General features: G+C 42.6%; 1 protein-coding gene across 1 annotated transcript in view; it reads left to right on the plus strand.

Moving 5' to 3' along the window:
• Nucleotides 1-16162, plus strand: part of ccser1 (coiled-coil serine-rich protein 1) — a 142493-nt gene that overhangs the window by 25268 nt on the left and 101063 nt on the right. Inside the window, exon 6 of the mRNA XM_063489092.1 lies at nucleotides 3369-3474. Coding sequence (XP_063345162.1) covers nucleotides 3369-3474 — 106 coding nt within the window. The remainder of the gene's footprint in view (nucleotides 1-3368; nucleotides 3475-16162) is intronic.

Here is a 16162-nt window from a genome sequence, read left to right on the forward strand (position 1 = left end):
TCCCCCAAGCAACAGCTGTTTTTTGTGTTTAATTTTACTTTTTCTTTATTTTTTCACGAGTAGCACATGTCTCCTTGTGTACGACCGACAAACCTTACTGGACATAAAAGATGGACTTTCTCATCACTTTCCGGAGTTCAAGTTTTGCAACACGGACCCTCCGTTTGCAGACCCCCCATTCATCTCACCTGAGACGCCTTTGTTCTGGGCCCGTGGAGGCCGCAAACGCCGACGCAGAGGGAGAAGATCTGGCGTTCTGGTTCGACTGAGACGGCGCACTAACAGACCACCGTTACCCAGTTTATTACTGGCTAATGTGCAGTCTCTGGAGAACAAGCTGTGCGAGCTTCGGGCACGGATCTCATTCCAGCGAGAGATGCGGGACTGCTGCGTGATCTGCCTCACAGAAACCTGGCTATCGGACAAGGTACCGGACTCCGCAATACAACTACCGGGGTTCTCTGTGCACCGCGCGGACAGGTCACAGGAGCTTACTGGGAAAAGCAGAGGCGGTGGTGTATGTTTCATGATCAACAACAGCTGGTGTGATTATGCGAACGTGCACCCGGTCAAATCTTTCTGCTCACCGGACCTGGAGTACCTGATGATTAAGTGCCGGCCATTCTGGCTACCGAGGGAATTCACAGCAGTGATTATTACGGCGGTTTACATTCCCCCACAAGCCGACACTGACCGAGCACTCAGGGAACTGTACAGCGCGATCAGCAGTGAGGAAACCGCACACCCAGAGGCGGCGTTTATCACGACCGGGGACTTTAATAAGGGTAACCTGAAGAAAGTCTCACAAAAACTCCACCAACACATCCATTTCAGCACTCGTGGAGACCGGCTTCTTGACCACTGCTACACCTCTTTCCGGGATGCATACAAAGCCCTCCCCCGCGCCCCATTCGGCCAATCAGATCACCGCTCCATCCTGCTCCTGCCCGCCTACAGGCAGAAGCTGAAACAGGAAGCTCCAACCCTGAGGGCGGTGCACCGTTGGTCGGACCAATCGGAGTCTACGCTGCGGGACTGTTTTGATCACGCGGACTGGGAAATGTTTCACGTGGCTGCTAAAGACATTGATGAGTACACAGACTCAGTCTGCGGATTCATCAGAAAATGCGTGGAAGATGTCGTCCCATCCAGAACAGTTAAATCCTTCCCAAATCAAAAACCCTGGATTAACAGAGATGTTCGCACAGCACTGGCGGCACGGAGCACCGCTTTTGCCTCCGCGAACACATCGGACTACAAACACGCACATTACCAACTCCGGAAGACGATCAAAGCAGCCAAACGTGAGTACAGGGACAAGGTGGAGCAACAGTTTGACAACCCTCGGAGTATGTGGCAGGGACTAAACACGATCACAGACTTTAGAGGGAAAACCAGCACACCGCAGACCACGGCCTCTCTGTGTGAGGATCTAAACGTATTCTACGCTAGATTCGACACAGCGAACACCACGAGACCGGACAGTGTGCGCACCGCGGATGACGTCAGTGCGCACACTGTGTCTGAGGAGGATGTGCGGAAGTGCTTCAGGAGGGTGAACGCACGCAAAGCTACTGGTCCGGACGGGATTCCCGGCCGCGTCCTCAAGTCATGCGCGGCTCAGCTGGCTGGAGTGTTTACACACATCTTCAACCTTTCCCTCTCTCTGTCTGTAGTCCCAGCCTGCTTCAAAATGGCCACCATCGTCCCTGTACCCAAATCCTCCACCATCTCCTCATTGAACGACTGGCGACCCGTAGCCCTGACCCCCATCGTGAGCAAATGCTTCGAGAAGCTGGTCAGGGACTTCATCTGCTCTGCACTACCCGACTCACTGGACCCTCTACAGTTCGCATACCGCCACAACAGGTCCACTGATGATGCCATAGCCCTGACACTCCATGCTGCCCTGTCACACCTGGAGAAGAGAGACACGTATGTGAGAATGCTGTTTGTAGATTACAGCTCAGCATTCAACACCATCGTTCCCTCGAAGCTGGACAGGAAACTGCAGGATCTAGGACTGAGCAGCTCCCTCTGCAGCTGGATCCTTAACTTCCTGTCTGACAGACGCCAAGTGGTCAGACTGGGCAGCACCACCTCATCCCCCATCACACTGAACACTGGTGCTCCACAGGGGTGTGTACTGAGCCCTCTCCTGTACTCACTCTACACCTACGACTGCACGGCCACTAGAAACTCCAACATCATTGTGAAGTTTGCGGACGACACTACAGTGGTGGGTCTTATTACCAACGGTGATGAGACGGCCTACAGGGAGGAGGTCAGCGCCCTGACCCACTGGTGTCAAGACAACCATCTCACCCTCAACGTCGCAAAGACAAAGGAGTTGATAGTGGACTTCCGGAGGTGCAGAGGAGTACACACCCCCATCACCATCAACGGCGCTGCTGTGGAGAGAGTGAGCAGCTTCCGCTTCCTTGGTGTACATCTGGCTGAGGATCTTACGTGGTCAGTACACATAAACAAAACAGTGAAGAAGGCGCAGCAGCGCCTCTTCTTTCTCAGGAGACTGAAGAGATTCGGCATGAGCCCCCGCATCCTCAGGACCTTCTATCGCTGTGCCATTGAGAGCATTCTCACTGGATGCATCACCACCTGGTACGGCAACAGCACCGCTCACAACCGCAAAGCTCTCCAGAGAGTAGTGCGGTGCTCTGAACGGATAATTGGAGGTGAGCTTCCCTCCCTCCAAGACATCTACAGGAAGCGGTGCCTGAGGAAAGCGGAGAGGATCATCAAGGACTCCAGTCACCCCAGCCATAAACTGTTCAGACTACTACCATCAGGAAGGAGGTTCTGCAGCATCCGGTCCCGTACCAGCAGACTGAGAGACAGCTTTTTCCATCAGGCCATCAGACTGCTGAACACGTCATAGACACCTCACCCTCACTACTGGAACTTCAACATTATGCACTCCATACTGTATATAAATACCACTGTTTTGCACATACCAACCTCTGTATATTTTATATATCTTATTTTATTGTTTACTTTATTTCATTTGTAAAACATGTATATACATACTATATACACACTCAAACACACACACGTAGAAAAACATATTTAGTACACACATTCAGTAATGTATATACCTTTACATATTGTACATATATTTATTACTTTTTAGATCAGCCATTTTTATATTTTGCTTGTTTTACGTTATTGTATTTTGCACAACTCTGTTGCTTGTGAAGCTCGCACACAAGAATTTCACTCACATGTACTGTACCAGTGTACCTGCACATGTGATGTGACAATAAAAGTGATTTGATTTGATTTGATTTGATTTGGGGTTAGAGAAAACAACTTGAATTCATTACATGCCTGTTTGGTTGTGTGCACAGTGTCCAGAGAAGACTCCAGCCAGTCTCTAGCTTCCTGTCTGAACCTGCTGCCCTCACCTTTGGACCCATCTGGAGATCGCGTTTTGGGAAAAGAAAATATTCAGAGGTAATAAATACGTGTGTTTTTATTGTAGTGCTTTTCTGTACTTTGTGTTATACATAGGTTTATAGGGACTATCTTAAAAATTCTTAAGTCCATTTAGTGTAATTCTATAAAGAGCAGAGTTGTTTTGCATCTAAAAAAAGGGAAAACAGCAGCTAGTTTTTAAAACACATGGGCCACTTTATTAGGTATACCTGTTCTTCTACTCGTTAACACAAATATCTAATTAGTCAATCACATGGCAGCAACTCTATATACTTAAGCATGTAGGCATCCAGACCTGCTGGAAGTTCAAAAACAGCATCAGAATGGGGAAGAAAGGTGACTTTGAATGTGACATGGTTGTTGGGCTGGTCTGAGTATTTCAACAACTTAGATTGTTGATGGTCAGAGGGCCCGGTGGCGCCAGTGTCCGACAGCCTCGCCTCTGTCAGTGCGCCCCAGGCTGGCTGTGGCTACAATGTAGCTTGCCATCACCAGTGTGTGAATGTGTGTGTGAATGGGTGGATGACTGAATGTGTAAAGCGCTTTGGGGTCCTTAGGGACTAGTAAAGTGCTATACAAATACAGGCCATTTACCATTTACCATTTGACCATATCTGAGATTTACAGAAAATGGTCCAACAAAGACAAAATATCCAATGAATGGGAGTTCTCTGGGTGAAAATGACTTGCTGATGCCAGTGGAGAAAGGCCAGACTGCTTCAAGTTGATAGCAAGTCAACAGTAAGTTAAACAATCACCTGTGTCAACCAAAGTGTGCAGAAGAGCATCTCTGAATGCACAGCCCTGAAGCACATGGGCTGCAGTGGAAGAAGATCAGCTAAGAACAGGAAGCTGAGGCTACATTGTACACATGCTCAACAAAATTGGACAATAGGAGATCGAACAAGTGTTGCCTGGTCTAAAGAGTCTTGAGTTCTGCTGCTATTTGGATGCTAGGTTCAGAATTTGGTGTAAACAACATGAAAACATGAATCCATCCTGCTCACTATCAATGATTTAGGCTGATGGTGATGATGTAATGATGTTGGGGCCCCTTTGTAACACTTGAGCACCATTTAAACTCCATAGCCTTCCTTTCTGACCATGTCCATCCCTTTATGACCACAGTGTAGCTATCTTCTGATGGGTACTCTAAATAACATAACAGGCATGTCACAAAGCTTACATCATTTCAAACTCTTGTTCCTTTAACAATGGATTCATCAGACTCAAACGGCCTCCACAGTCAACTCATTCCAAATAATGGACCAAAATATCTGAGGAGTGTTTCCATTACCTTGTTGAATCTGTGCCATGACGAATTAAGGCAGTTCTGAAGGCAAAAGGGTCTCCAACAAAGGGATGGCAAGGTGTAACTAATGAAGTGGCCAGTGAGTGTATTATTACCCTGAACAATGCACGCTGAAGTAAGGTGAGGACACTTTTGAAATAAAAAATAATACCACAGTGTTACTGTTTTGCAACGACCTGTAAGTGCAGTACACAAAAGTAAAAATATGCCCAAATCATGAGTGAGTGTGACCACCCTCGCCTTTGAAACAGCAGTTATTGGAACTTGCACACAGTTTTTTAAAGGTATTTGGAAGGTAGGGTGTTCCCAGCACCTTAGAGAACTTGTCAAAATTCTCTTTCTCACTTTCTTCTGTCTCTTAATGAAATCCCGGATGTTGGATGTTTTTTGGATGTTTTTTAAACCAGGACTATATCGGACTGGGATAATATAACCAGAATCACATAAAAAATGTCCCCATGCACAGTGTGTCTGTGTGTGTGTTTTTTTTTTCATTTTACCTTATAAAATCCATATTAGAAGAGAGCGAGAAAGGTAGGCGGTTATTGTCTATTCTGGGACTTGCTGATGTTGAATGTTCTGTGTAAATGCATGCAAACATGTTTTATATCTTTTCCTCTCTTAGAGATGAGACAGCAAGAAGGAATATAAATAAATTAATTCTGATTGAATAAATATGCAAGCTGTCCTCCTCTCCTCTCCTCTCCTCAGTCCCTTTGTAGCCAGCGGTTGAAACAAAACACTTAAGAGTTTCTGTTTGCACATGTGCAAAATCAGATTAGATTTGCCCACTTGTTGCTTCTTTTTGCCCAGAACCAGGACAAGTCTTACTGGACGCACACAAACCTGCATGCAAAGCCATTTGTCTGCATAAAGATACACAAGCACAAACACACACAGTGCAGCTTTTCAGATGGGGCTTATTTGGGTTTTATGGAGCCAACTGAGTAATAAAGGGGTTGTAGCACCATTGGCTAGGTAAAGATGATTATTGCTTTACCTTTCAGTATTGCTTTCTCCACTCACTAGTTGAATTTATCTCTGCTGGAACCCACAGAGTAATTGTATCTGTCTAAATGTGTTTTTCCTTGAATAAACTAGCTCCGATCTTCTTTGTTTGTGGAGACAGTGCAGGTCAACTTGTGTGAGTGGTTTTAAAGTAGAGGTTGACAGATTTATACTATGCCATTGAGTCACTGGACTTAACCGGGGCCTCTTTTTGTGAGAAGGTTTTTTTTATCATGCTTCTGACGCTTCTCTTTGAAAGTTTCACTGAATAGAGAGACATTTTCTGTGTCTAGACAGTGTCAGTGAATCATGCAAGTCGGGAGTCAACCTTTTCAAATCATCCAAGGTTTTTGTCAGACTGTTCATTGGTTGTTTCATTTATAGTGAAGTCTCACTTATCATTGAAAAGCAGTGGAGGAGCTTTCATATCAGATGCACACATAGAGACACGCTCAAAAATATTTACATTATTGCCTTCTGTGTACAAGGTCATGGCAAAAATAACATTCTGCTGAAACCTTCTTTGGCTTGATTGAGTTTGTCTGAACTGAGCCATCGATGTTTAGCCTGGAAATGTCATAACTTGAGGAACTGGTTCGATCCCTCTTGATCAAAACAGTGACATGACTTGGTGTTTTGACAGGATCCCTTTAGCAGAGAAAGCAGATGAATGAACCAAAGCATGAATGGATGAATACGCTGGTGCTTTTTGCTAAAAATGTAAGGTCTCAGTCACACAGGCCTAGACATCAATCCGTGAACCCTGGGTAACTAACAGTTGTAAGGGAAAAATGTGTTTCACCAGACTGGTTGCCACTTTAGTTGCCACAATGCATGGAAGATGCCAACTTATCAGCAGACATTCACCATTTAATCTCCACGCCGTAGTGAAACTTTAAAATGGTAAATGGCCTGTATTTGTATAGTGCTTAACATAATCCCTAAGGACCCCAAAGCGCTTTACACGTTCAATCATCCACCCATTCACACACACGTGACGGTAAGCTACATTGTAGCCACAGCCTCCCTGGGGCATACTGACAGAGGTGAGGCTGCCGGACACTGGCGCCACCGGGCCCTCTGACCACCACCAGTAGGCAACGGGTGAAGTGTCTTGCCCAAGGACACAACAACCGAGACTGTCCGAGCCGGGGCTCGAACCGGCAACCTTCCGATTACAAGACGAACTGCCAACTCTTGAGCCACGATCACAGATCGCCAGAACATTCGCCAGCACATTTCTAAAGGTTCAGCTTTGAAGGTGAATATTCTCAGTTTTCTGTTTGTGTCACACTCTTTACAGAGAGGTCAAATGGTCTGCAACTTGAGACCAGCAAAATGCTGCCAAAACAAACAAAACACGACAGAAGTGTAAGAAAACACAACAGAATTAGAGAAAAGCATCACAAAAGCTAACAGTAAACCGCTAATAGCAAACATGTATCTGAATCATGTGATTAAAACACACATTACCCGCATCTTTGGCTCCTTTGCAACACTGATGAACGCTCTGCTTCTTTTAAGCCTATCTTAGTGCTCTTAAAACGTTTAGATTTCTGTCGCTTTTGAACATTTTTGTGTTTCCAGAAACAATTTCTGTTTTTTTTTTTAGTCAGTTTCTGTTGTTTTGTGTGTTTTTGGAGCAATTGTCTATTTGCTGGCATTTCCTTAAGTTGCAGTCCGTTTGACCTTCCAGGGCCACCATAGTTTGCAGACAAATTGATGCCTTTCGTGCAAACTATAGGTGACTGGGGCAAGGTGCTTGCTGCTAAAGAAAGCGCAAGAAGCACCATTTACCTCTTTACGACCAATTTCGTACCAGTAACATCCAGCAATCACTCATAGCTGGATGGAGAATATATATTTTTATTTTTGCAACCAGTGATTATCAGATTGTTGCCGTCTGGTCTCTCCGCTGTGTGACTGGGGCCCAACATCACCATGTTAACACAGCGATGTGTAGCAGCTGTTATGATAATGGTTCATACACCATGTTCTCATCTTGATTTACTTTTTTATGAATAGTTTAAATTAACTGTAAATGCAAGTCTGTTAGAAGTGGTTAGTTGTGGGAAAATAAACATTTTATCTGGTGATAGGGAATATGTTGGTACACCTCAAAGTGTTTATTCATCCTGGGTGGAGGCGTGGGTGCAGCGGGGCGTGGATATGTGTGCCAAATGTCAAGACAATCCATCCAGGACTTGCTGAGATACATATTTTATTTTGGACCAAAGTGGTAGACTAATTGACCATCAGACTGACATTTCCATCCTAGGAGTCATGCTGCTATCGTGGCTAAAAGTGTATGCAGTAATTTTACATTCAAGTCATGTTGCGTCTGAGTAATGGCTTATATGCCAACCTTTATAACAACTCGACAGTCCGCGCTGAAGTCTTGAACCTTGTACTCCAGAATGACTTAAGCCTCCAAAACTGTAGACACATTACACAATTTAACAGTGAGTGTGCTCCTGACAGCCAGACAGTGATATGATATAGTGGGATTAGAGAGAAGTGTGTGTTGAGCTAACTTCTCCACAGCAAAGGAGCAGTTCTTTTAGCTGAAGTGCAGAGCAGCAGAGCAGCTTCAGTAAACACTAAAAAAGACTAGAGGAAACTGCAGGCTGGTGGACTCGACTTGTTTTGGATTCAGAGTAAATTTAGATTCTGTTTCATTTCAGAAAGCATCATTTTAAAATGCAGGAAATCAGGTGCTAGTGTCACAGTTTTAACATACTGTTTTGGCTTCGGAAACACCGGAGCTGGTTAGATAATGAAACCAGGTGTATGATTCTTAGTCTGACCAGGATGTAGGCTGCTGGCAGGTGTTAATTTCCTACAGTTTGAGTTCACCATCCTCACTGATTTCTTCCGAAAAAATATTTTCACGCAAATGTTTAAGTCTGTGAGTGAAGAACCTGAGATTGGAACTAGGGGAAGAGAGCAAAATCTGTTTGCCCAGGGCTTCCGCTCTCTCTCTCACACACACTGTCTTTCTTTCTCTTGGAGTTGCTTTTGCTCTTTGTCTCAGGTTCCACATTCCCTCGAGGGGACATTGATTTGCTGGAGGCAAAGCAAGCTCCCTTCTGTTCACACACAACACATGCACGCACACGCACACACACACACATGCACGCACGCATTTGTGTTTCCATCACTTCAGAGGACATTACACCAACTTACATTGAAGACTTATTGGAATGCTAACCACAGCTGTAACTTACCTAACCCTCCATGACTCTAAACCTAACTTAATCTAAAATCAAGGCTTCGTAATAAAACTGAATTTCCATTTTTACTTTGTTTTTTTGTCCCCTGTAGCCACAGCCGGTCCCCAGAATATGACTGTGTAAACAGATTTATGTCCCCACAGTATGAGTAACACAGGATCATGCACACACACACCTGTCAGTCAGTCAGGCTGTCCAGAGAGAGTATCAGCTGCAGGATACTGCTGGCTGTCTGACAGGCTGCACAGAACATCTGCTGCATGCACGCGCACACAAACACACACTCGCACACGCAGGCGTGCAGGCACAGCTCCGACCTCTTTGATGTATGGCAGTTGAATGATTTTGATGGCAGGGTTTTAATTGTCTATGTTTATGACTTTGTAAACATTAATATCACAGTAACAAAGCCATGTCAGTGAACAGCCAGGTGCTCAAACTCTATTTCCATTCTTTGCAGCTGCATAGGTGTTTAGAGACAGAGAGAGGTGGGGTGGGGGGGCTGACACATCAGTCAGTGTCACAGCATCCAATATCACCCTATATGTATACCTTGCGTAGCAGCTTTCAGCAACGTAGAATAAAGTATTTATTGTTGTTTTTAGTTATTGATGAGAATGAGGGAGAGTACAATACAAAGTTTAGAGATGCAACTTTAGATAGATTTCCAGCTCTGAAATCGTGGTTAAATTCATTATAGATTCATCCAGTTTTCTGAACAAATTTGCCACACCAAACAACAATTCCAAACAAAGAAATAACTCTACTGTCACAGAAAATCAAGAAAAGCAGAATAATCCTCCCCATTTCCACAGCTAAAACCTGCACATGGCTTACATTCTGGCTTAACAAAAATATTTGACTAATCGATTAATACCCAGGCACCTCGGCTCTAGACATTTCCGCCCGAGTGACTTTGTCCTTGCCTCGCAGTACATCAGAAGACCTCCCTTGGAGTATAATAGGTTTGGGTCAGTTAAGTCCCAGGAGTGAGCAGTGTGATATTGTCTCTTATGAACTTCTAACATGTTTACATTTGCCTTGAAATATAAAATAAAATAAGACAGATCTCTTTAGTGCATTCTTTTTTTGCCAGTAGCAGTGCCGCCATCAAAGCATGACAATACCAAATGTCCCTCAGAGACTTTTGGTTCCATTTGTGATGTATCTTTATTGTCTGTTTTCTTTTAAGACCTGAACTGCTCCCGTCTCTTATACAAAAAGATGCAGAGGAAATTAAATTTTGACAGTTGGGATAAAGCTTGCCTGTTTCTATGGTAACGGCAGCCTGCCTGTTGAGTGTTCCCCTGCCACTCTTCTCTTCATTTTCCCCTTTCTCTGTTTTCATTGCCGTTGATTGCTATGCGGAAGACGGGCAATCTGAGCAGAGGACACGCAAACACAGAGGTGTCCTTATCTGTCAGTATGCAGCGGACGATCACAAAAGTCTCAATTCCCATATCTCCGCTTCTCAATTGAAGATTAAATGTGTAGGTATTACACTCACATGCTCTTGCGGCGGCATAATGAGGTGCATTAGAAAAATGTCAACATTCGCGCGCAGGTCCCAATTCACCCTGTTGACCCTTATTCGTATATAGAGGTTAAAAATCTTTTTTCCTCTGGTTGAATGTGTTGAGAAAGGAGTTAGCTGGATCTGCTCGTGAACTGAATGCTGTGTAAATGGCAGCAGTGAGATGGCGGTAGAAAAGACAGCCTACTCATAGCTGTCTTCATTGAGGCAGCTGGGTATTAAGATACTGCTGAGCAGAAAGAACAACTGTTGAGAAAGTGTCTTGTAATTCAGACAAAACCCCCCAATTCTCTCACATTTGGTTGGAATGCTACATAGCGATATACTCTCCTGTATATATCCTGTAGTCTCAAACGGAGACCTGTAATCTGCAATTTTATAGAATTTTCTCGCATATGCACAAAAACAGGAAGGAACACATTTATTTAATGTTAATACGATTCACAAAGTATATCGACCATGTTGTAATCGAATCCCTCCAGACTTAATATAGTCTGCAAAAGTAGCACACGCATCTCCTTCTACCGTAAGTCACATACTCACAAACATTTAAGCGCATGCACATTCATAAAAATAGACAAGCATAAAGAATCCCGTTTAAGGAGTGGAGCTGAGGACAGACGAAATTCCCTGCAACATGATTTTCAGACACACAGAGAAACACAGCATACAGTGGGAGTTGAAGGGAACACAAAGTAGACCCCCCCCCACCCTCTTTTTTTTCAGTTGCTGGTGTATAACGATGCAGAATTTGTTAATCCAACAAGCAGTGACACACTCGGTCTTTTATCTTGTTTTAATCTGTGGTTTTTCAGTGGAGAAGCTTTGGCTACATGCCTTGACAGCTTTTAATTTTTAAAACTCTAAACCTGTTAAAAGCGTTATAGTGTGCATGTGTTGGCATGCGCATTTCTTTTGTCAATTGTTGTTTAGCTTGTAATTCACATCACCCTATTGGGTTTATTAAATGTTCAGCATGAGGAGACTAATTAGTATTGGCTTTCATTTTTATCCCACTTGCTTCGAGCGGGAACTTGTTGTCCTGATTTGTAACGCAAAGAAAAACAGTAGATTGGCAATAAATAAGACATCCCTGTGCTTCCAATAACCTCTTTCTTAATCAACTAGTGTGTTCCAGAAATAAAAGGGAGTGTTGAAGTGGTGTTCACTGTAAATCGTACGGCAACAGATTGTAAGACACATGGCATTAGTGCCGCCGTTTCCAGCATTTCAAGACTTTTTTTTTATCATAAATATAGCAATGCACTTTTGTCTTTGGCTCTCTTTATCTTGTCTCAATTTGTTGCAGACCACAGTATAGTATATGCAAATGTTAAATCTATTTTAATACAACAGGATGAGATTAGAGATTGTTTCTAAGAAGATATTTCCCGCCCCGTTTTGTTGCTTTTTCAAACACCTTCCTTCTGCTGTTGTCAGCGATAAAAAATGTTTTGTGAATGCTGAATATTTCCCATGAGAATTTGTTACTGATGTATTTGTTCTTCTTGATGTTTGGTCTTTGTAGCTGTCTGTTGCACCTCGCTTAACGAGTGAACCCCCCCCCTCAAAAAAAAAGAAACAAAAAAAACCTAGAGTTTGAAATAGAAAACCTCTTTACACGAGTCTTGATGCTTGATGCAATCATCCAGGTAAGGAAAGGACTCTTTACACTGGGTATTAGTGAATGTTTTAGTCAAAGGTTTTTATCCAGGGACTGGAGAGAGGTTATGAAACTAAGTCAACCCATGTTGCTTTGGTGAGAATTAAGAGAGTAAATTGCGCTTGTTAAATGATCATCAGCATTTAGGTGTGTGCTAACAAAATGCTGCAATCTTCCCAGGAGTGGACATCACAACTAATCACAGCAAAAAAGCAACTGCAAAGAAGCCATGAGCTAGACTCTACAGCAAGCCTATTCAAATGCCGGCCCGCGGGCCAAATGCGGCCCAGAAGCAACCTGCGAGTGGCCCTGCCTGTGGTTCTGGCAGAAACACAGAGAAAACGCAAAAAATTAATTAATTAATTAAAAAAAAAAAAACAATTAAGAATTCCTACAGCGTAGTGTAGACTGTGAATGCAACACTCCTAGTAGCCTAGCAATATTTAACCCACAATGCACCGTGATGTAAACATATTAAACAATCATTGTAATATATGATGCGACAGCATCATCATATATCATGTCTTTCTCACTCCAAAAGCGTAAAATTGGCAATGAAAACTGTCGGTTTAACCCTGCCTGGACTGACAAATACTTATTCATTTTACCGCCAAATCCAAATGCCAAACCTATGTGTTTCATTTGCAGTGAGTGTGTTGCGGTACTTACGAAGACACCACAATGACAAACACCAGACTTTCTACACAAACTTACACAAAATCTCAGGAGAGGGCTGCAAAAGTACAGTTTAATTGCGAGTTTAATAATCTTACAACCGGAGTTGTACTACCATGGTGAGGGTCCTGTACAGCCCAAGAGAGAGCTGCAGCAGCTTCCCTTCGTGTTTGCTTCTTGGCGAAGAAGAAAAGGCCTTTCACAGATTCTGAAACAGTGAAATACTGCATGCTGGCCGTGGTGGATGTGGTGATAAGTGACGAAAAAATTAAAGTAAGTGTGACATCTGCTATTAAAAACGTACCCCTGTAGGACAGTTCAAATATTCGTAGAGTTGAAGTTCTGGCGTCAGACGAGTTTGAAATGCTGTTAGATGACCTGAAGAAAACTGATGTAATGTCTATAGCAGGAGATGGGTTCACAGACAGAACTGATAATGCACAGTTGTGCGTATATGTCCGTTTTTTGGATGGGAAATTGCTCGGCTTACTACCGTTAGAGGGACACACAGCTGGCAAAATAATGTTTGAGAAGATTTCAGCTCTTTTTGAGGAAAATGGTCTGGATATGAAGCGTGTCTGTATACTTGTGACGGGTGGGGCTCCATCCATGGCAGGAAAAGTGAGTAGTCAGCAAAATATTTATTTTAATTTGAAAGGGAATTATCAAAATGTTTTTTTTTTAATTATTATTTCAAATGTGCAAAAAAATAATTTAGTTATAGTTCCCTTTTTTTAAATGGACCTTTTGGTGTGCATTTGTGAGAGGTCACCAGATTTACTGGGGAAAAGGAATAAAAAAATTACCTGTTTTTCAATACAGTTGTGTGGGTTTGAAATTGATCATGATCTGCTGCTTACTGGCTGCAAAAAAATATCTGGCCCAGATAAATTCCTCGGTTTGAAAATCTGGCCCAACTAACTTCTTAGTTGAATAGCCATGCTCTACAGGCTTCAGTTAGCATGTTAAATGTTAAAGTTGATGGAAGTCCAATTAGAGAAAAACTGAACAAGTCAAGTCGAGTCAAGTCAAGGAACATGGCAGCACAGATTATGTTTGCAAATTTGCATCTTAACAAACCAACAGACTTCTGGAGCATTTGATTTAGAAAGAGGAGTCCAATGTGTGTGGCCTTAATGGACTGCACCATGTTTGGAGAAAACACAGCATATGAACTCAGACTTCCTCATCCATACATACTATCAAACACGGAGGTGGAGGAGTTAGGATTTGGGCTTGGGCAACCTCAGGATCTGGGCACCTTGCAGTCACTGAGACGGCCATTAACTCCTCTCTATATTAGAGTGTTGTATAATCAAGTGCAAGGCCATTTGTCTGATAGCTAAGGCTTGGCCTATATTGGGTCTTTCAGTGGAAAATTGAGGCAAGCATGCTAGTAAATCTACAATAGACTTGCTGAAAAATAAAGAAAAGAACCTCAACCTGATTAAATGCTTGGGCAGGATCTTGAGAGAGGTGTGCAAAAATAAACCTGCAAACCTCAATGAGCAGAAGCAACACTGTGAAGAAGAGAGGGCCAAAATTTCTCCGCAATGATGTGAAAGACTGATAAAATAAACTAAAGTACTTCAAGGTATTGCTGCTGAAGGTGGCTTTACAAGCTATTGAATCATGGGGACTACTGATATTTTCACAGGACTGCAGAGAGTCCTACAAAAACTTTTTCCCATTACTGCCAAGTGTTTGTTTTTTGGCAAGCTGAGATTATCTGAACTTATTATATATTATATTTAGGCTGGGCTCAAAAAAGTGGTAGCTTGGCTTGGTGCAGAAAGGTGAAAAAAAGAGGTTCAGTGGGAGTGCTGTAACTATGTCAAACAACAGCTGGATGCAGTGACTGTGCACTCTCTCTAATGGTTAATGTTTTATCCAAATATTGAACTATTTGGTGACTCATTTGTCTTCCAGCGTCTGGCTTCGAACTTCTAACCCTCATAAAAAAATGTAATAACATTGAAAAACACAAAACTGCAATTATCTGTAACTTAGGTGCGTGATAATTTTGTCAAATCAGACAGAAACACAGTGTTGGTCACTATGAAAGCACCAGAGTCTGAAAAAGATATAAAGCCCAAGTGCCATTGTTCATATTCAGGGACCAAAACGAAAATCTTAACTCACTGACCACATTAGGAAAACTGAAGATGCTATACATAAGCAGATTGTGTATCCAAAATACAATTACAGTGTGGAACTCTTGATAAAATAGTAGATATTATGTGTTAATTGGTGATGTCCTCACCGTTTTCCCAGCAAGGGTAAATCATGTTTCAAACAAACAGATCTAATACTTGCAGACTCTGTTGTCAACTTGCGTAAGTCTCCACAAAATTACACGAAGAGAGCAAAATCAAAGCAAAATTGTCACTTTCTGTGTGCATAATATCTTATTAGGCACCTCATAGTCTTATTTCAGTACTGCCATGACAACGGCTTTTAAAGAAACGAGGATGATGGCCATATGTGCTTTTTAATGTCCTTGATTGGAGAGGATTATCTGTGGTACCTTTTTATATTTTTTTATTTAATCAGCATCAGAGCTTTTGCAGGTGATTACAGACGAAGAAATCTGTTTATGTCGGCAGTCTCAATAAGATTAGGCCTAAAATGAGGGATTGATGAGGGGAATGCTGAGAAACATTTATTTAGAAATGATGTCAACAAGAATATGGGCAGTGTGGGCAGTCGACGTGAATCTGATCTAAGTGCAGAGATTGTTGCAATAAACATGCAGGCACAATAATTGTCATTTAAATCTTTCCTGTGCATGAGTCAGTATGGAAACTTGTTCTTAGGTGCTATTATTTTGTCATTGCGATGACAACAGTGCCACCGCAAAAATCACAACAAATCAAAACTGTGACTCATCTTAAACAATATATGGCTTTCTGAAAGGAAAGTGGGCAGTTTGACAATGACAAGAGGAAATTAGATGAAAAGGAGAGAGGCAACATTTACATTTCTTGTGATGCTGTTACTCTCTGTCATAAAATATCACCTGTGTTTGTCTCAAACAACATGTGTTACACTGGGAATTTACAACACAAGCTTGCTCCTCCGTGTCTTATTGTCTTATTAATATGAGCTTTGAGTCACACATTGGCAGCTAAGATCACATTAATTTGCACTTATTACATTTCTGGTCAAAATCTTATCTGAAATTCGATGCTTTTGATTTTTTTATGACTGCGGGATCAGCAGAAGATAATCAGGCTGTGCAGTGGCAACACGGTTATAAGGTCATTGAAATTCTGGTCCTT

Source organism: Pelmatolapia mariae, linkage group LG12 (assembly GCF_036321145.2).
Source record: "Pelmatolapia mariae isolate MD_Pm_ZW linkage group LG12, Pm_UMD_F_2, whole genome shotgun sequence".
NCBI classification, from domain to species: Eukaryota; Metazoa; Chordata; class Actinopteri; order Cichliformes; family Cichlidae; genus Pelmatolapia; species Pelmatolapia mariae.